Genomic DNA, 19,916 nt, shown 5'->3' with positions numbered 1-19,916 from the left:
CAAATTTGCACTTTAAAATTTTTCCAAATTTACAATCGCAAATTGGGCAAAACAAGTGATGGTAGAACTATGTTGTAAAAGGTTCAAGACAGAACATAATCTGTGGTCCGACAAGTGCAAAAGTAAGGATGAAGCAGCAAACTTAATTAAATGGCTCTTCTCTGTTAGTGAAAACTATATATACCACGTCTATGTCATAGATGATTCACAAAATTGGATCATTAAGTACAAAAATAAGTTTCCATTGTAATGGAAATCCACTTTGTGCATCCAATTTTTGCCTCTCATGTTATGCTAGAGACTTGTAAGGTGTCCATACACAATGCGATATTTTTAAGAATACTTTCTCAACTGGTATTTGCATCACCATCTTTTACTCATCATCATCTTCTTTATGTTTTCCTTTCTTTCCAGCCATGCCTGTTGGAATGTGGAATCTCTTTTGAAGACGTTTAGGGTTACGCGTTCTCCGGTCAAATGCTCTCACACAAATAAAACCTGAAAGTAAAGAATTCAATAATTTAGTGTGATTGTTAAATAACTTAAATTTCATGTGGTACGTACATGCTAGCTTGCTCATGTTTTTTCTTCTCTTTCTTGATATAATGAGTGTTTCGTAAAGTACATATAAGTAATTTGGATAATAGCCTTAAATAGTTCCTACTATATTTCACTTATGAGCTAGCTAGTATCACTTGTTTTTTGTACCACACTTACAAGGTGCGTGGAGAATCAATATAGGCTTTGTATGGTTGAGTGTCTCATCCAACATGAACAATTTTACTCTTTTATGAGACTGTTATTGTCGTACGTTATTGTATGTTTTTATTATTTATTTCAAAGTTTGCATCCAGCAATCTTTTTATTCATTTCTTTCATTTTTTGTTTTCAGACTTTTTTTTTTTCCAACCTTGATGTGTAGAACTTAACTTAATAACATGATGTAAGCTATCTTGGTTGTCATCACTACCTCTATAACATATGATGGATTTCTCCTCATACCACTCATGTTGGAAAACATTAAAGATGATGTTTTTGCAGCAGTAGAAAGGGGGTTTTGTTTTTTTCCAAGTACTAAATTGGCAATAAAACTATTAGATCGAATATACGTATTTTTGAGGTTTGTTAAGAATTAAAAGATCGTTATGGTTTTTGGTTTAAAAGTTTGTTAAGAATGAGTTTTGCTCTTTTAATTTAACTAATTTATGTCTTGACCTTAGCTTGTTTATGAATTAAAAAGGGTTGGATATATGTTCTTTCATAAATTATATTTGAAACTACTAGGAAAGTGATTGATCGATAACCTAGTCCTTTATATGTACGTACCTGGGCGTTTGTGATTATTTTTTAATTGTCCTATTAACTATGAAGCCATTAGTTCAGAATTACAACAACCTCTATTAAGTAGTAGCAGGATGGAAATTACAAACCTCTCCAAAAGCATTCCATAATTTCCAAGGTTGATAAGCCTGCATTTGAAGACATTTTTGAGTCATTTGTTTGAATCTATGCATATATATATATATGGAAAGAGAGAGAGAGAGTGATAATCTCATAGAGTTTGGCATTTGTCAACGCTCTTAATTAACAGCCTAGCAATATAACATGTCAAACTGTCTTACATGAGAAAATCACTCTATGTATATAATAGGTGCAACTCATCTTGTGTAAGGTTTATTTACCTTTAAGAATTGAAGTTGTTGAGGATCCAAAGTATGCAACTCGCCTTTTTAGTCTCCATAACCATTCTCTAGGAACGTTAATTGGGTGTCTACTGGATTCATGATCAGCAAATACCTGCAAGGGGATGATATACATGTGTTGTTCTACTCAGTAGCTTGATCTAAAACACCGATTTTATGTTCTGGAAAACATAATATAAATTACTGAAGAAATTTTGAGTAAACTAACCTCATTAACTTGAAAGTATGTCCCGTTGAGTGGAAAGCTCCCCTTCATTGCTGTTCGACAGGGTATCTGTTCATGCATCATTATATATTAAGTCCTTATGCATAATTGTCTACACTATTTATTGCAACTGTAGTAGTGTAAGTGCTTGTGGATCCTGGCTGTTACTCACCAAAATTGTTCCGCGAATTTTATCGGAAGCTTCTTCTGGACGATTATTACACGAAAAGCATGTGTTCTCATAATTACACAGTTCTCTGGATGCCTGGGAATTGCATTTTTGCTTTGGTGGTAGAGAAGAATTTGCAGTTTCGTCTGATGTTCACATTTCCACAAATAATTGATTAAAAGACATATCCAAACATGATATCTACCACTTCTGAACACTTTACAATTGTACAATATGTTTTCTGGAAGTCATGTGGTACCTGATGTCCATATAGCAAGAAGGTATTGACATGGATCATCAGCGTCTCTTCTGTCTAGCTGTGACTGTGACATTCATATTTTCAGAAACCAAGTTCATATACAACCATGCAGATACAAGTTCTTGCACAGTAAAAGAATAGCTGACTTACCGCTGCCAATAGGGGATGATCATCTGGAAGTACATAGCTGCATCAATGCACACCAATTCAGGTCAAGTTTTATTGGAAACCAAACTACCTTTAATACACACACATAAATATGTATATATTGCACTGTAATACTATGTTAATAAAGTGATGCATTCTTAAGTTAATACATTTTACTGATACATGAAATTTTCTTTAAATTAATGGAAGGCCAACTTACACTAGGTGCTTTGTCCTTAAACGGCCAACATGCTTCAGTTTGGGAACAGGTATGGAACTATCTCCTGAAGAAAATAATACATCCAACAGACCATTGGCTCGAAACACATTCATATATGGCTCTAAAGTTTCCAAGAACTTTTCACTGCTGGGTTGAATGGTTGAAATATCCTTATGATCATTAAGACAAAGATCTTCAATGTCTGGTAATTCTGTAGATGGTAATTCTGTAGATTCGGGTTTAGGCGATGATGGTAATTCTAAAGTGGCCAACAACTTTTCACCATTGAGTTGAAAGGTTGGAATAGTATTAGGATCATCAAGAAAGAGATCTTCAATGTCTGGTAATTCTGTAAATTCGGGTTGTGGCGATGATGGTTCTTCAATGATAGGCTCACATGTCTTCGTTTGATATTCTGATGGTTTGGCCTCATGAAAGGATTGTGATATTCGACTGAGTGCCTCAAAAGCCACAATAGCATCTGAACTACCCTCACCTTTCTTTGTTGAACTTGGCTTCTTTGTTGGCCCTGGTAAGGCAAGCCTTGCACTGCATCAAACGTGTACATTAGTGTCTCTGAAAAGGTTTCCAATGGACATAAGCAAGAAACTAATAATATTTCATAATAAAACATTTGATTATATTGTTAATTACTATCTTTATTTTTTTAGTTTCAATAATCTATGAACACATGCAACATCCAAATTTACATTTTCAAATGTTTAGTGAATTGACATCCTAAATCATGTGTTGCCAAATTTCAATGTTTTAAGAATTTGAAGAAAACCTTGCAAATGCACTGGCATAGTGTCTGCACTCTCCTTTCATTGGACAAGAATTGCAATTTGGAGATTTCTTGGTGCAATAAACCTGCATAAATTGCCATAATTTAGAATTTTTTAATTTAGAGTTTTCTTCTCACAAATTGAAAAAAGGTCACCTTGCTGCTTCAAATATATATATTTCAAAGAGATATACGTACCTTTCCAAAGGTTATCATTTGATAATGTAGCTCATACCTGTTTACATAATATACTAAAATGAGTACAAGTTTAATTTAATACAGGGGGATTTCATAAAATGCAAATAATCTTAAGGGAAATTTGGGAATTACAATGTTAACGGATCCAAGGTCTGTAGTCGTGGCCAAAGATACTTCTGAATGTTATCCAACACAGGCATCCTACACATAAATATTATATAGTTAGTTGGAAATACAAGTGAGTGATATGTCTTGTTAGTAAATTTTATACTTACAGTTGTAATAGATGTATTTGGAGATCTTCAGGTAATGGTTGAATAGGAACCCAACCTAGACGAATGGCTATTCGACCTACATTTACATCCACCTAATAGAAAATAAGAAATTTTTTAAAATTTATTAAAACATAGCTTGCAGTTGTAAGGGACCAAAATGCTCGTTTAAGTCATACCGGGAAAGCTACATGTTGTAGTGCCAAAAGTCGCACACACTCTATGCTTTTCAAGCCAATACCCTCAATCTCTCTTAGGTATTTCCTACAAGTATTGGTGATTGAATGATCAAACTTTGAAAAATTGGTATAACTAGAATTAAATAAGAGAAACATTTAAGTATTTGTATTGTAAATGTATGCTTACGTTACTGTCTCAGGTGGGGTATTTCTCAACCACTCGAGGTCTATTTGTTTATGGTCTTCATGCACTTGGTTAAGAAACTTCTGCAACAGAGAAAAAAAGTAGTTAAATTTTGAAATTTGTCAATCAAATTCTGAAACAGCGAGTAAAAGTTTTTAACTTTTAAAAGTGCTAATTCCATGCATAGGAAAATATTATACAATTTTTTGAACCAAAATATTGTAATAGGAATAAACTTGTTCTTACCTTGAGTCGTCCTGCAATGATATTATGTTGGCCACGTCCTTTGATAGTATCAGCAATCACTTCTTCTTTTGCTTGTCTAACTGCCTCCCAGTCTACTGAATCCATGTGATTTCTATTTCTTTCACCCTTCCTAGAATAGATCCTCCTCAAACAATCCCAGTCAGTTTTAGCCTTCATTATAGCCTTCTTATTCTTCCCACTTTGATTTTTCTGGTTCAAGTTGTTGGCATCATTAGGTGGCTGCATGCAAATTTTTGGTGGCAGATTACACATGCCTACTGAATCAACTTTTGTTGATATTTTCTGCTCAACTTTTGGATTATACAACACTATACTACACCCTCCTTCAAGGTCATTTGGTTTGTCAGAACTTGACTCCTCATCAGATATTGGCACAATGGAAATAATGTTACTTGAATTTTGATTGGCTTGAAGGGGGAATTTGGCAGCAAGTGACATGAAGGCAGAGCTATAGAAAAGAATATTAAGTTAATAGTCTCATTATGACCCTCCAAAATCTAGTTGATCAAATTTTAAGTTACCTTGAAAGATGATCAGACACATTTTGTGTTAAGAAAACTCCAACAATTGAGTCCACCACAGAACCTTTCCATGGTGAAAACTGTCTATTTCCTGCTCAGATTATAATTTTATGTTAGAATTCTATGCAACATTTATAGCAAGTATTAGCTAGGATCACATTGCTAGTAAGGTTGTACCTTGAATTATATGCATACGAGATATAAGTAAACCTATCCGTCCACAAAAGACTTCTCTTTCATTCTTCCACCATTCCTCGTCATCTTCTTTCCCTTGACGCTCATTAACTGTGTCTTTCAATTGAAGCCTCCATGACAAAGCCAGTTCTTCATGCTCTGGGCTAAGTTCTTTAGGCTTTTTGCGACCCTTGTATTTGGTTAGTATGCCAATCCCTCCGTGAGGACCATGTGCATCCTGATGCTGTTGTCCTTTTTTCTTTTTCTTTTTGGACTGATGATGCTTTGGTCCTTGATAGGAAACTAGTATGCCATGTTCGTTGCTGGGAACATGTGCATATTGGTCTTGCTCTAGGTGGTTACCGCTATGGTTGATGTGCGGACTTTTTTGTACAGCCAAACTGATAGTGTCTCCCCATGAATCTGCATCAAATGCAATATAGAGCTTACAAAATGATTTAATGTGACTTATGCATCTGCTTCTTGAAATGAAAAATAATCACTACCAAAGTACCTATTGATTTGTCAGTTTTATTGTTATTAAAGATCTCAGGCAACCTTTCTTCTACCTGCCCTTCTTTATATTCTGCAAATAAATTCTCAGTGTAAGGTTACTAAAGTAATCAAGAATTAAAATTGAAGTGGCATGTGCTACTTTAAAAAAAAATAAAGGAAAAAAGAAGAGCTTTATGCCAAACATGATTACCTCTTGAGTTGGTGAAGCAAGGACCCTCATGCTCCAATGGACTTCCTTCACTTTGACCATTGTGAAGGTTTGTATTGACAAGGGAAGGTCCAATCTCAGTCCATTTCTCATTAAGGTCGGGCCTCTGGAAATTCTCAATTTTTTGCATTTCATGAACAACTGTTTCTCTGATAAGTTCACCATTGTGAAGCTCTATACTGACAAGGGAAGGCCTAATCTCAGTCCATTTCTCAGTCAACCTCTCTCCTTTTTCATTTTCAAATAAAGCATCCTCATTAAGGTCGAGCCTCTGAAAATTCTCAATTTTTTGCCTTACACCAACAGTTTTTCTGAGAAGTTCACCAGTTTGAAGCTCTGTACTGACAAGGGAAGGTCTCAACTTAGTCCATTTCTCTGTCAAGCTCCCTACATTTTCATTTGCAAATAGAGCATCCCCATTAAGGTCGGGCATCTGAAAATTCTCACTAACTGTTTCTTTGAGATAGATTCTTGGTGACTGGTTGCAAATTGTAGTTGCAGTTATACCTGCTAAGTCACGCCTCTGTGCATACCCCTTTGATCTCTTCTTCTTGGTCTTAATTAGTGATTGCAGTTCATCAATTAGATCTCTGGTTTTTGTTGTTTGGTATGGAAGCCTTCCCTGGTTTTTGTTGTTAGTATGTCTCAGTGTATCATGGCTTGCATTCTCATATAACTCACTTGCTATTCTTGACCATCTGTGTACCTCCCATTTCCTCCTCCTCGTCCTTTGTTTCCGGCACATCTTTGGAAAATCCAGTCCTATATTTCTGCTACAATTGAGATATTGATTTGCATGGAATGTTCCCTGGTAAGCCTGCAATGCATTATGTTGGAAATCAGTCTGGATGTGATCACTGCCTTTTGAATCAAGTTTTTGACAACCAGTTCCAAGTCCTTGCGGATGAGTGACTAATAGGATGGCGCTTTCATCGTTTGAATGCTTTTCCATCTCAATGTTTAGATTTGCCCTATGTATATTTTTCTTGGAAGTTGCAGGCTTTGGTGTTTTTGGTTTTGAAGTCTTTGGTTTTGAAGGAGCACGCTTTGGTGCTGCTTTCTTTGGCGTCTTAGGTTCCAGAGCTCTTCTAGGTTTGCCTATACCAACAATTTTCGGCCTATGTACTTTCTTCTTCAGTCTCTTCTGTGGTCTTTTGTTCAAATCTGTACCTCCATCTGGTCTTCTTTTCAGATTATTCTTAGTATGTGGTACGCTTGAAGTGGTAGGCAATTCTGAGCCAACAATACAGTTTGCAGCTTTGAATTTCCGATGCTCATTCTCTGTATGATAGACTACACTCTCTGACCTAAAATGTTCCTGAGTTTTTTGATCATCTGCAGTCAAATACACTATCATTATTATCAATAAGAATTGAAAGGATTTAAGAATGTAATACCATCTGAAATTGCAATAGCTATGATACAGGTTGAATGGATACATTCTAATTCCCACAAGTTATGCCAAAATCAGTAAAGCAGGACAGCATCCTATATTCCTATTCCTCTAATTGAATAATGGATACAGGTTGAAAAAAGTAAATAAATAAATCCAGTTCCAGAACAATCAATAAAAACAAACTGTTAAATGAAAAGCCACAAGAAAAGTGAGAGCATTCAGCTCTTAACATGACTTACATTGTGACATGGAATTACCACTCTGCTGCTTTAGACCCGGCAACATATCTTCAACTGGCTCCTGCAGAGTCTCTTCACCAACATGAGATTGCACAACTGGAATGAAACATGTGTCCATCTTTTCAAAGGTTCCCTTATTGTTTGTTTCATTGGGAGATAATGACTGAGGGGTTGGAGGAGTTGCTATTTTCATGTTCAAGAACTCTTCCCCATTAATTGTGACCTGTTCTGCTGCCAAATATGCTTCAAATCCTTCCATAAAACAAGAACCAGCAAATGCCTCTGACTTCCACACACTCTTATTTAAATCTAAGCCCACAGAACCCAAATTTGTGTCTCTTTTTCCACTGCAATTCTGTACATTCTCCTTTGTGGGCAATGCTGAAATTGAGTCATTCAAGCCTTTGTTTTCCTCTGAAAGACTTGTAGCAGTAGAACAAATAGAAAGCCCATTAGAAGCCAAATTTGTGTCTCCTATTACACCTGCAATTGGGTTATGTAAGCGTTTGTTTTCCTCTGAGAAACTTGTAGCAGCAGAACACATAGAAAACCCAGTAGAATCCTCAATTTGTGAGTCACTGATCAATGAACAATGTCTCGGTTTGTTCTTGAATTGTCTTCTAACATATGGTTTCAGTGGCCTCCTTGACCTAGGCTTTGTAGGGGTCTCCGGGGCCCAGAAACTCTGCTTCTGCCCCTCTTCAGCTTCCATGGCATAGCCTTTGGAAACAGGCTCTCTCCTCTTGTAAACCTTTAGTTCCGACATAGCAAACCCAACAACTGAGAGAAAGCAATCAAACAGAAAAAGAGAGAAGATCAAACATATATTCAACCATTAACATAATTACAAGAAGGCACTGAATAAAACAGAAAATCTGTCGATTACTTGAGCCTGAAGAAAAGGAAGCAGAAGCTTTTGAAGTTCCAAATTTTACCTGATAACATTCAGGGTCGGCAAATTCTAGTGTAATCTTTGATTAGGAAGACGGTTTAAAAAGAGTTTAGAAGAACACCCATCAAAATTCTGGTGTAATCTTGAGAGTATCTGGTTTTTTTTGAATGAATATGACAGTGGAAGTAGAATTCTTTATGGAACCAAACACGTAAAAAATACGTGACAGTTACTGAAGTACCCAAGAGCCGAGACGGCAAGCAAGCTGCTGAGTTACAATGGGCTGGGCCCAACAAAAGAATATGTAGGAGAGACTTTATTTGTTAGAGGATTTTAGTGATGTATAAGTGTATAACAAAGGGATTCAAACGTTATTCAAATTTTGAAACTCTTACGAACAAAAGATAAAAAAGGATAAAATAGAAAGAAGTATCACTGGATCAATAGTTTGTCAAAAAAAAGTTAAGGAATATACGTTTTATTTCAATAGTAATGACTAAAAATAACTCAAGTCCCTAAGCATCCTCTTCATTTTCTCAATTTATCTTGTTCGACTCTCTATTAATTTGAGGTGTCTCTCCTTGTCTAGATTTGTAACTCTACCAGTAATCAATCTCTTCAAGGTTGGTATTGAGTTTTGGAGGCTTGAAGCAAAATCTACGATGAGATTTTTGTGTACACCCTCGTAGTTTTACAATTTATGAAAAAGTAGGTATGTTAATTTTAAGTATCAAATTTCAATATTTTTTTTATTTTAACTATCAAAATTTTATAACATTCAACTTTTAAATATTAAATTTTAGTTTAGGTATCAAATTTACAAAACGGGATTCTACCAACTGCTCAGGAGAAACCTTTTTTTTTTTAGTTCACAAACTCAATTGTAACTATACAATAGTCACAACTGTTTTACTAATTTTTTGTTTTTCTAGTGTTTGTGAGGCTTAAATTTTAATGTTTAGTCTTTAGTTTGTAGGACTTCATCCCTCAAGCCTATATCAAGCATTAAACCCTTATAAACTTTGAATTTTTATGAATTACATACCGTCACAACTGATTGTCAAATAGTCATAGTTATAAACCAAACTAAAAAAAAAAAAAATAAATGAAAAACTACCGAACACTCAGCACTTTGCTCGAGTGATTGGTATTAAAAAAATTCACATTTCGTATAGATTTGTAATCTAATCCAAAATGTCTTGCTCTAAATTAGTACCTAAACTACAAAAAATTAATGTCTTACTGATATTTAGTATTTAATCCTAATTTTCTAAAAAAAAATTAATTAAACCTTCAAGACACAAGATTGGGTTTTGTAACTTGAAAGACAGAATCCTACTACGTGTGTGTTAGTGTGTAGTTACAATTAACTATAATAGTTGACATTAATTGTAATTGCAGTTGCAATTTACTGTATTAACCGTAATCGTTACAGTTGCAATTGCCCAAAAAAAAATTCTCACCCTTCATTATTAACGGCTTTAAAAAAAAAAAATTAGTATTACAAATAAAGTGTAATTCTTAGTGTTTTTTAATTATTAAAATTGCTCTCGGATTCTTACAAAAGAGAAATGGGCCTCCTACAGAAAAAAAAAAAAAAAAAAAAATTGGGTTTCTTTAAAAGTGTATTTCTACAACTACAATAATTTTTGTCATTTTGATAAATTTGTTTCATATACATATAATTAAAATAGAAAAATTTGGACCCTATTTGGTGTGGTGGATCAGGTGGTCGTCTTTGATGGCCCATCCAAGGCGAACCTCACTCTATTTAATTATCTTTCTAATATAAAGAAGGCTCACGCTCTGAATTGACCACTTTATTTTTAAATTCTAATTTTATCTTTTAAATAAAAAAATTTAATTTTATTCGTCAGATTATTTGACACTTGTCTGTCGAAATATTTGTGATTATTCGACATTTAACTGCTGAACATTAACGAAGTTTTTAATAAGTAACCTTCGAATGGAAATGAAAAAGACATTCGACAATATTCTGTCAAACATTGTCATTCTAATCAGTCGTAAGCTGTCGTATTCCTTAGTATATTTCAGTAGTATGCTATCGAATAAGTCTGGGTAATTTCATAATTCTTGCAAGAAAATATAAAATAAAAAAAATTTATCTAAAATATATTATGATAGTCAACTCAACAATAAAAGGTGGTCGAATAGCATCCGCCTACAAAGAGTCTTAATTGTACAATAGAAAAATCCTCTTGGCCCTCAAAGATCATGAAAAAGAGAAGAGTGGTCGTAGGCTCGTAGCTCAGGGCCGCGCAAGAACACGTGTCAAGAGGCAAGGCTAGTAAGCAAAAAAATGCTAATGGTTAGACGGTTAGACCCATATGAATTCAGTTTGTTTGATCTCCAATGGGCTTTGGCAAAGCAGGTCTCAGCCCAATACAAATGTAAATGTATGGGCTAAGATCTTATATCTGGGCCTCAAAGAAATTGGGCCACTTAGCGCTTAATTGTTATTTTCATTTTGTTTTTATTTATGAATTTTATTGTAAAGAAAGCAAAACCCTCTCTGTCTGTTCCTCTTTTTTTTTTTTTTGGCCACTCTGTCTGTTCCTCTTTGCAGGTACTACTTATTCTACCATTTTGCTTAGTGACCATCGCTCACACTTACACTCACACTACCTTATCTTCTTCTTCTTCCTCTGAAACCCAGCACAATGCCTGAGCAAGACTCGCCAAAACCCACCACCGAGTCCCCACTCAAAGACCAAGAACCCGACCCAAACTCAGACCCAGATGGAGAAAACCTCTCCTCCTCCTCAGACTCAGAATCCGACGACGACTCCGACAATTCCTCTGAATACGAAGGAGAAGAAGGTGTTGGTGGTGGTGGTGGTGGTGAAGTGGATGAATCACTCAACTATATCCGACCCGGGGAAGAAATACCCGAATCCGAAAACACACCCGACGTGAACATGAAGCTCTTCTCGCAGGTCCTGCAGGGCAAGAGAGTGAGGAGGAGGCAGGAAGAGGAGGACAAAAGCTACGTATTTTACGAGGACCTCTTCGATTTTCCGGAGGACCCAGAAAACTGGCGGGAGGAGGACTTGAGGGAGCTTTGGGGGGATGCTCCATTGGAGACGACCAAACCCGGTTGGGACCCGGTTTGGGCTGATGAGGAGGAGTGGGACATTGTCAGGGAGGAGATTAAGGCCGGCCGAGACCCTCCTATTGCCCCATTTTACGTCCCGTACCGGAAGCCTTACCCAGCCATACCTGATGACCATCATGACATTTCCAATCCTAAAGCTGTGATTGAAGAGTTGGATAGGATTGAGGAGTTTCTCACTTGGGTTAGCTACATTTTTCCTGATGGCAGCTCGTATGTCTTTGTTTCTTTCTTAACTGCCTTGGATTTTTGTACTGCTATATAGTTTATGTTCAATTATTTCCATTAGCTCATAACATGAGAGAAATGTGCAATGCTCATTCTCTAAATCCCTAGCAAGATTTGATTTGTACTCTTTTTTACTGTTGTTATTTTGGCACTTTTCCTGGCTTTAACTTATCATGTTTCTTATTACCTAAGTTATGGTCTTTTTTTTTTTTTTTTTTTTTTTTTTCTTTAAGGTATGAGGGCACTGTGTGGGATGACTTGGCTCATGGGAAAGGAGTCTATGTAGCTGAACAGGGACTGGTCAGGTTTGTCTATTTGTGATAAAATGCAGTTTGACCATAGTCTCATTTATTGATGCCTATCTTGGAACTTTCGTGCTTTACGATGACTCTATAATGGCCAGAAAAGAAGATGAAAATCAGAAACAACAGGCTGAACCGATATATCTGTTTTATTTGGGGGTGATGGGATTAATCAACATAAGTTATAAATATACAATTCAATGAACTGACTATTTAGTAGCCTAATATTCCTGGCTTATCAGCTTTGGTGGTCAAGGGTAGTTGTTCCTAGGTTCAAATTTTACCAAGCCAAAAAGAAGCATCCTAAATTTCTAGAAGTCATAGAAAGCTTATTTCAAAGATTTTGTGCAGGACATATAGTCAGCTCTATCCCTGGTGCCTTTGTGTGGGGTTGGAGCAATTTTCAAGTTCAATGTCTTACCAAGAAAATATTTCATATTTTATAAATTGGGAATTTGAGTTTTCCCAAAACTTATGACGTCAAAAAAACAGTCAATAATTCTCATGTATCTGCTTAGCTGTATGGAATATCCAGAAATGACAGTAATACTGATAAATAGATTGGGTGTTGTGACTTTGTCTTGTGTGATTTCTCAAGCATGGTTGTTATATATATTGGAGGGTTGTTTTCTTTGTCTAAACTAATTGATTAATTTGGTTAGCTTGCAATTCCCTTTTACTCCGGTTTATGTGAAAAATTAAAAATAAAAAATCATTTCATGTTCATAGGTATGAAGGTGAATGGCTTCAAAATAACATGGAAGGTCATGGGGTTGTTGAAGTTGATATACCTGATATAGAGCCTGTTCCCGGTTCCAAGTAAGTTTATGATCCCTATATATATACCATTCCATATCTTGACTGTTAGTACCTCAAGATTTCTTTCCATGTAATAAGAACTAATTGAATTACTTGGTACCCTCTTTTAAGGCTTGAAGCACAAATGCGTGCTGAAGGGCACATAATATCAAGAGATTATATGACCCCGGAAGACAAGGAATGGCTGGAGATGGATATTGAAGACAGCATTCGTTTAGCAGGGGGGCAGTATGAAGTACCCTTTTATGAAAGAGATGACTGGATCAGACAATTTGGGAGGAAACCGTAAGTTATATTTTTGAGCTGCTGTTGGTTCTAATCTGGATATTATTCGATGAATTTTAATTAATATTAAATAAATTGATTTACTTAAGATTGGAAGATGTCGTTAGTATTCTAATATGTTATCTTTCTTTGGCTATTTATATGAATTATCAAGTAAAATCAAAGGGAGGTAGTTGCTTAATGGGTTTGAACTCCTTAAATAGTGTTGTCTTGCGTTAGGATATCAGTCCTACTCCTTTGGTAGCCACCCCTAGGATTTTATTCTGAAAATGCCAAAAATTTCAGAACAAGAGGTATTGCACATGCCGAGTGACTAGGTGGGTGTTCAAATAGTCCCAGACACCCCTTAGTGGGGAGGTGTGGATAGGGTGTGAGATACGTCTGATTGTCATGAATTTAAAAGAAATTTTGTTTTCAATTTTTTTTATTAGGTCTTAAGTGTGTACTTCAGTTGGTTAGTGATTTAAGAATGCCAGTATAGAGTAGTGAGTTTTTAGCATCTCATCCGTGCTTACGAAACCAGAACGGGTGAAATGGGCCAAAGGGCTTGTAATTCGTAATTTTTATTGACAATTTTATCAAACCTTTTGCATGCATTTACTGTAAAAGTCATAAATGTATTCTTTTTGGTGATACTGGTGTTGTGATTTTATAATGACTGTCTATCTTTGCCAGGGAGAAAGGTCGATATCGTTATGCTGGTCAGTGGAAGCATGCCAGAATGCATGGATGTGGTGTATATGAAGTCAACGAACGTTCCATCTATGTAGGTGCATGACATATAAGCCATTTCTTTTCATAAATTCATTGAACATGTGGGAGTCAACTTTAATATATCGAAGAGGTCAAAGGGATTAGAGAAATCTTACCTGTATCTAGTACATATAGAGAACCCTCTCTTCTGTTTGCCACTATAAAATACATGAAGACAAACGGATATTGGATTAAACCATGTAGATAGAATGACCACAGTATGGTGTACCAAGAGATGAATATGCAATAAAAAGAGGGTTGGTGAGATTCAGGACATGGCTAGTTGATTTGGAAAAATAGCTTTTATACCAAAACTGATGTATCAGTATGACCTCAACTTTTAATTTCACGTCCACCTGGAACAGCACTGATGTGATTGGTTTTGATTTACAACCACACAACTTTATAGCAGAAGCTATTTTTGGTGGGATGGTTAGGGCTTGATGATTGGACTTGTTTGAGGATTGGGGTGGGTTTGTAAATTTTTAAAAATTAATTGCTATTTGTGCTATAACAGCAGTGCAAATAAGTAAGTCAAAGAAGATAAGAGATAAGTTTATGGGTATCGCACCTAACTTATAAAGCATATGTAGGGTTAAAATTGTAGGTATCGCACCTAAGGTTCCTTGTGGATAGTGTTGAAGTATGATTTTTGTCAATGTTGTCACCAGTGCTCCATCTATTCATCCTAAGTCATAGACCTTTCAATCTTGCATTATTTTATGACATGTATTAACGTAATTGAGGCATCATTGATGAGTTTAACATATCTCAAAGTTTCATGCACAGTTTTTATATTGTTTAAGAAAACAATTCATAGTTTCCTATTTTCCTTTACCGATATTGATATGTTCATTAATATTTCCATAAATTCAGACCATTGATATTTTTATTCATCTTTTATGCTACTCCTAATCCTAATATGATGTAGACTTCTGTCTTCCAATTTAGAAAGCAGTAATAGACCAAGTTTTAAACTACTGAAGGACTTACTTAAGGACCTAATAACATCTCTTGACACGAAATTAGATCCCTGGGTTCCAGACTTCAGTTGCAGCCCATTTCCAACAAATCTGGAAATTCCGAATATACCCTCTAACGATAGAGGATGCTTGAATAAAACTAAACTTGCAGCATTACAGTGCAAAGTAATCCAGTGAAGAGAAACTAAAGTAGCCTATAGGGGATGCCAATAAGAGCTGACACCAAATCATGTGAAAGATATGCCTTTGTTTGCATCTCAGTGTCTAATAACTTGTTGCAATTGTATGGTTATTGAGTTAAGTACTTTATCTTCTTTTCACATGCAGGGTAGGTTCTACTTTGGGGAGCTATTGGAGGATTCTAATGGGTGTGATGAGGATGTATCAGCGGTAAAATATCTTCATTCTTTGATGTATTATACTTGAATGAGAAATAAACAGGAGAAACTTGCCATCTGTACAAAGATATCCCTAATATGTTGGTGGATTTTCAGCTGCATGCGGGTATTGCAGAAGTGGCTGCTGCTAAGGCTCGGATGTTTGTCAACAAGCCTGATGGAAGTATGTTTTTTGAATGCTAGTAATGCTAGTAATAACTATCTGCCTAAGGAGATGTTAGGTTGAAAATTATTGGCTTGTCTAGAAAAGTGATGCACAAAAACAGTTAAAATAGTTGTCAGGAATGTGATCTGCATATTAATTAGTATATTTGTTCGTCGATTCAGGTGCATTTGCATGATGTGTAAAGTTGTCTTTAAAGATAGATGTTCAGAAACACTATGGAACGCACTTATTATTATTTTTAATTAAGAGATACCAATAGCTCTTCAACACCCCTGAATAGGTTTGCATATGTTTTGCCCTTCTTTGGGGCCATGCTCCATCCTTTTTGTGATAATCTGTCTCTCATCCAATGCAGATTTAGTTGATTTTGGACATTTATTCATGCAGGAACTGTGAATTACTATTATAAATTTGTCACTTCATGCAGATCTGGTTTATATCATAAGATCCATTCAGCTTTTGTATACTGTATGATCTCTCATTTGTTCATGACAATGGAATTTCTTTGCCTTTAAAGTGATTAGGGAAGAGAGGGGCCCATATGGAGATCCTCAACATCCATATTTCTATGAAGAAGAAGATGTTTGGATGGCACCAGGCTTCATAAACCAGTTTTATGAAGTAAGTTATAATCAATTATTTATGACTGGTGAAATTGTTTTACATCAGAAAATGAAGATAAAATCAATATACTTAATTAGTCAGGATTAAGTTTTGGTCTGGTTTAAGAAATTGTGTACATATGCTTCTTTGGCAGGTCCCTGATTATTGGAAAACATATGTGCATGAGGTCGATGAGGAAAGGGAAATGTGGTTGAACTCCTTCTATAAAGCTCCATTGAGGATACCTATGCCTGCTGAGCTTGAACACTGGTGGTCAAAGGGTATTAATTTAATCATCAATAACCACCCCCCCCAGGGTTTTTGCATTTATTTCAAGAATTTGCTCTGCCAGACCCAACCCACGTTAATTTCTTGTTTCACCTCTTTTTTTTTTTTTTTTTTTTTTTTTTTTTTTTTTTTTTTTTCTGTTTTTCCCAAAAAAATTATCTGAAATGAGCTGCACAATGTGGGATAGCTCTTCCCAACACACACAAAAAACCCTCTATTATGAACCCTTTATTTTCCCCGCTTAAAGTTTGAGAGGTATCACCTGGCTACATAGGCCAGTGGCTTCTTGACACAATTCAGTTTAGTTTTTTGCTTCTTCTCTTGTGATCACGTTAGCTTATGCTTTTGTTGAAATAACCAGAAAAAGAATGCATGGTTTGTTCTTCCACCAAAAAGGACAAAGTTAAGTTTCATACTAAATGTATGTCACATTTGTTTGATCAGATGAGACTCCAGAATTTGTTCTTATTAACAAGGAACCAGAGCCTGATCCTGAAGACCCATCAAAGCTTGTATATACTGAAGATCCCCTAATCCTACACACACGAACTGGACGGTTAATCAACTACATCAATGATGAAAAATATGGGGTTCGCTTGTTTTGGCAGCCGCCTCTGAAACCTGGGGAAGAGGTGGACCCAAACAAGGCACAGTTCCTTCCCCTTGGTTTTGACGAGTTCTATGGACGTAACATCGGTGTGAAGAAAAAAAATATATGGATGCGTCTTGTATCGGCAGTGGAAAATGCATGCAAGCCTGTTTTTGATAAATTAGAGAAATGGACTGAAGAGAAGAGGAAAGCTAGTGAGGTCAAGATGAAGCTGATTGAAAAAGAACTAGAACTAGTAGAAGCTGAATTGTGCCTGGAAGAGGTCATTGAGGATATGGATGAGGAGTTGAGATTGAGAGAGAAAGAGGAGGAGAAGGTGGAAATGAGTTTGAAGGAGGAAGAAGACACTTCCCCATTGGCTAAGCAAGATGAGAAAACCTTAATTGAAGAGGATGAGGATGAAGAGGAAGAAGAAGAGGAAGATGAGGATGAGGATGATGTTGCGCCATCAAGTTTTGGGTCTGTAAGTGCAGATCAGGATGCTACTAAAAATGGCCAGAAGGGAAACAAACCTGGGCAGTCTCCATTTTCATCATCTTCATTGGCATTTGCTTCAAGTAGCCCTGTCTCTGGAGTGAGTTCTAAACTTTTGATTTCAACATTAATGCTTTTTCAGATTTTTTATATCATTATATCACTGTGATAAGTCAGCATTATTGAAGAAAATGGCTTGTGATGTTATGACTTAGCTATTCAATGACTTATTTTGCAGAAAATGTCAACTCTAGCCAATCAATTTCATTAACTCTGTCGTGGTTTTAGATAAAATCATAATCTTTCCCTTTCCTGCATCACCAAGCAACTTAACTGAGAGTGCTCTATACTTTCTTCATTGAAAAACATAGGCTTATATGGTGATTCATCTGGTCTATACACAATACATATATTCATAATATGTATATTATATAGATGAATATTGGGTGTCTTTTAGTGAAAAGCTAATGTCCTGCTAATGTTTTAGAGGCTTGATTTGATTTTCATAGCTTGTTATGTAAGGGCTGTTATTATTTGCATTGAAACAGTGTAGACTGCAGAACTTGATTGCTTCAGTGATTGAAATTAATCACAATGCCTAACCATAACAAGCTGAATTTAGATGGAATAATTGACATGCAAATTTGTGCAATGAGTTTGATTGGTCTCTGTATAAAAGTATGCACTTAGAGCAGAGGTTCAGTTTTCACGTGAATCTATGTGATCTGACTACCACAACTGAGGGTACAAGCTTCTAATGATGTGTAGTGCATTATTAAAATAATTTTTCACACATGGAAGCTTAGCTATATGCATCAAGTAGTTACAATTTACAGCTGAAATGACATAATTCAGAATTTAACAATGTTTATTGGGTTTGATCATCAGCAATGTCATTTTCTTCTTCCTACCCTTGTTTGGTATTGGTTGATTGCACACCCATTGATGCCAACTGCCTTTATTTGTTTTCAACTGTGATAGTCATGATGATAATCTGTATTAGAAAGCAGATGCTAGTGATTGACACATATAATGTTATGCCTATACTCAAAAGTTATGAAGGCTCTAATTCTGTATCAACCTATCTTTTTAATATTTTATTCTATAGTTCCAGTAAGCCGTAATAAGAAAACTCAGTTTGAGTGAGTCATGCCAATTCAGAACTAGTTCCAGGATCTTATGTCTACTTTCTTGTTTGGCTTCGCAGGTTCCATCCCAGCTGCAACAATCATTTTTGTCATGGAAAAAGAGTAGAGGTAAGCCAAAGGCAGCTATTTCCTCATGCGATGAAGCCTCTAGTGGCCTCTTGAAAACAGTTGATTCAGTCAGTTTCCCTCTAGTGGTTGACCCAAAAGTAAATTTGAAAGTCATAAGGCAGAGACGCTTGAACTTTCAAGTCAAAAACCTCTCAAATGGGAAGCTATGTCGGTTGCGGCCCTTATCTCAAATATGCTCACCTCATCCAGCTTGTGTGAATACCAGAATAAGCCCAAAAGGGATCAGATCAGGAAACCATAGTTGGCTGCATGCAGCACCGGAAAGGGAATCAGACAGTATTTTGTCTTTGCACACATCGGTGTATTATTTGGAACCATATGAAGAAACTATACGTGGTGAGCCAGTTTTGCTCCCCTTGTTAACATAATACTTGTACTGTATGACTTTGAACAAGGGTCAATTTTGTAAGTTCCATTCTTTTTCTAGCCAAATTTTTATGCTCAGCACTCTCCCTCCAAACCCCAAATGAAAAGGGAAATGAAGATGAAGATACTGAGTCTTGTAGGTGTCATGAAGAGGACAAGAGGGTCTGTGTAGTGACATTGTTATTGTTATTTTAGTTATTAGTACGTCTTGTTTTATCTCAATGCCCTTTGGGTTAATAAGGATATGTGGAGGACGGGAAATGTAACTCTTATTTTTGTTAGGGTTCTAAATTTGCATTTTCTGAATGCATAATGTTCTCTGCATGTCTCTTTCCCCGCCCCCTTCCCTCCCAATGATGTTAGAGGTTATCAAAATTATGAGTGGCAGACAGTTTTTGGTATATTGCAAAAGGTTTTTATAGGTTAAAGGCTTGTCTGCATTATTCAACTTGCAACCTGATGCAAGCAACATGATCAAAGTTGCAACCGGACAAGACCGTCCACATTCTAGTGTTTGAGGTGTTGCTTCAATTGCATGCTTAATTGGGAAGTTGATGTCGGGTTGCACGCTTAAGGAATTCATGTGCAATGTAATAAGTTTAGATTCACAGTCAAATAACATAATATTCTACCACAAATTTTGGTAGATTTTTGACCATTGATTCTACTACGAACTTGGGGATTCAAGTGACCCAATC

General features: G+C 36.0%; 2 protein-coding genes across 2 annotated transcripts; one reads left to right on the top strand and one right to left on the bottom strand.

The window, feature by feature from the left end:
* Positions 1-373: 373 nt before the first annotated feature.
* On the bottom strand, positions 374-8,407 carry LOC147298956 (DNA glycosylase/AP lyase ROS1-like). Its single transcript, XM_086229043.1, has 24 exons — positions 8,125-8,407; positions 7,633-8,022; positions 6,472-7,341; positions 6,228-6,324; positions 5,989-6,110; positions 5,797-5,868; positions 5,286-5,705; positions 5,109-5,199; positions 4,567-5,035; positions 4,324-4,403; positions 4,137-4,221; positions 3,961-4,052; positions 3,818-3,886; positions 3,686-3,722; positions 3,491-3,573; positions 2,977-3,252; positions 2,704-2,850; positions 2,487-2,523; positions 2,337-2,394; positions 2,081-2,223; positions 1,912-1,977; positions 1,683-1,797; positions 1,431-1,469; positions 374-498 (listed from the first exon to the last, which is right to left on the bottom strand). The coding sequence occupies exons 1-24, from the start codon at positions 8,405-8,407 to the stop codon at positions 374-376; spliced, it is 4,266 nt and encodes a 1,421-aa protein (XP_086085169.1).
* A 2,714-nt stretch (positions 8,408-11,121) lies between these two features.
* EMB1211 (MORN (Membrane Occupation and Recognition Nexus) repeat-containing protein) lies at positions 11,122-19,541 on the top strand. The gene is made up of 11 exons (XM_086229405.1): positions 11,122-11,879; positions 12,128-12,199; positions 12,926-13,015; positions 13,127-13,300; positions 13,976-14,066; positions 15,364-15,426; positions 15,531-15,597; positions 16,118-16,221; positions 16,358-16,484; positions 16,936-17,675; positions 18,783-19,541. The coding sequence occupies exons 1-11, from the start codon at positions 11,215-11,217 to the stop codon at positions 19,218-19,220; spliced, it is 2,631 nt and encodes an 876-aa protein (XP_086085531.1). The 5' UTR covers positions 11,122-11,214; the 3' UTR covers positions 19,221-19,541.
* Positions 19,542-19,916: the final 375 nt, after the last annotated feature.

The sequence above is a fragment of the Dryas octopetala genome, chromosome 1, assembly GCF_963921425.1.
Source record: "Dryas octopetala chromosome 1, drDryOcto1.1, whole genome shotgun sequence".
NCBI lineage: Eukaryota > Viridiplantae > Streptophyta > Magnoliopsida > Rosales > Rosaceae > Dryas > Dryas octopetala.
This window is presented reverse-complemented; position numbering and strand designations above follow the sequence as displayed.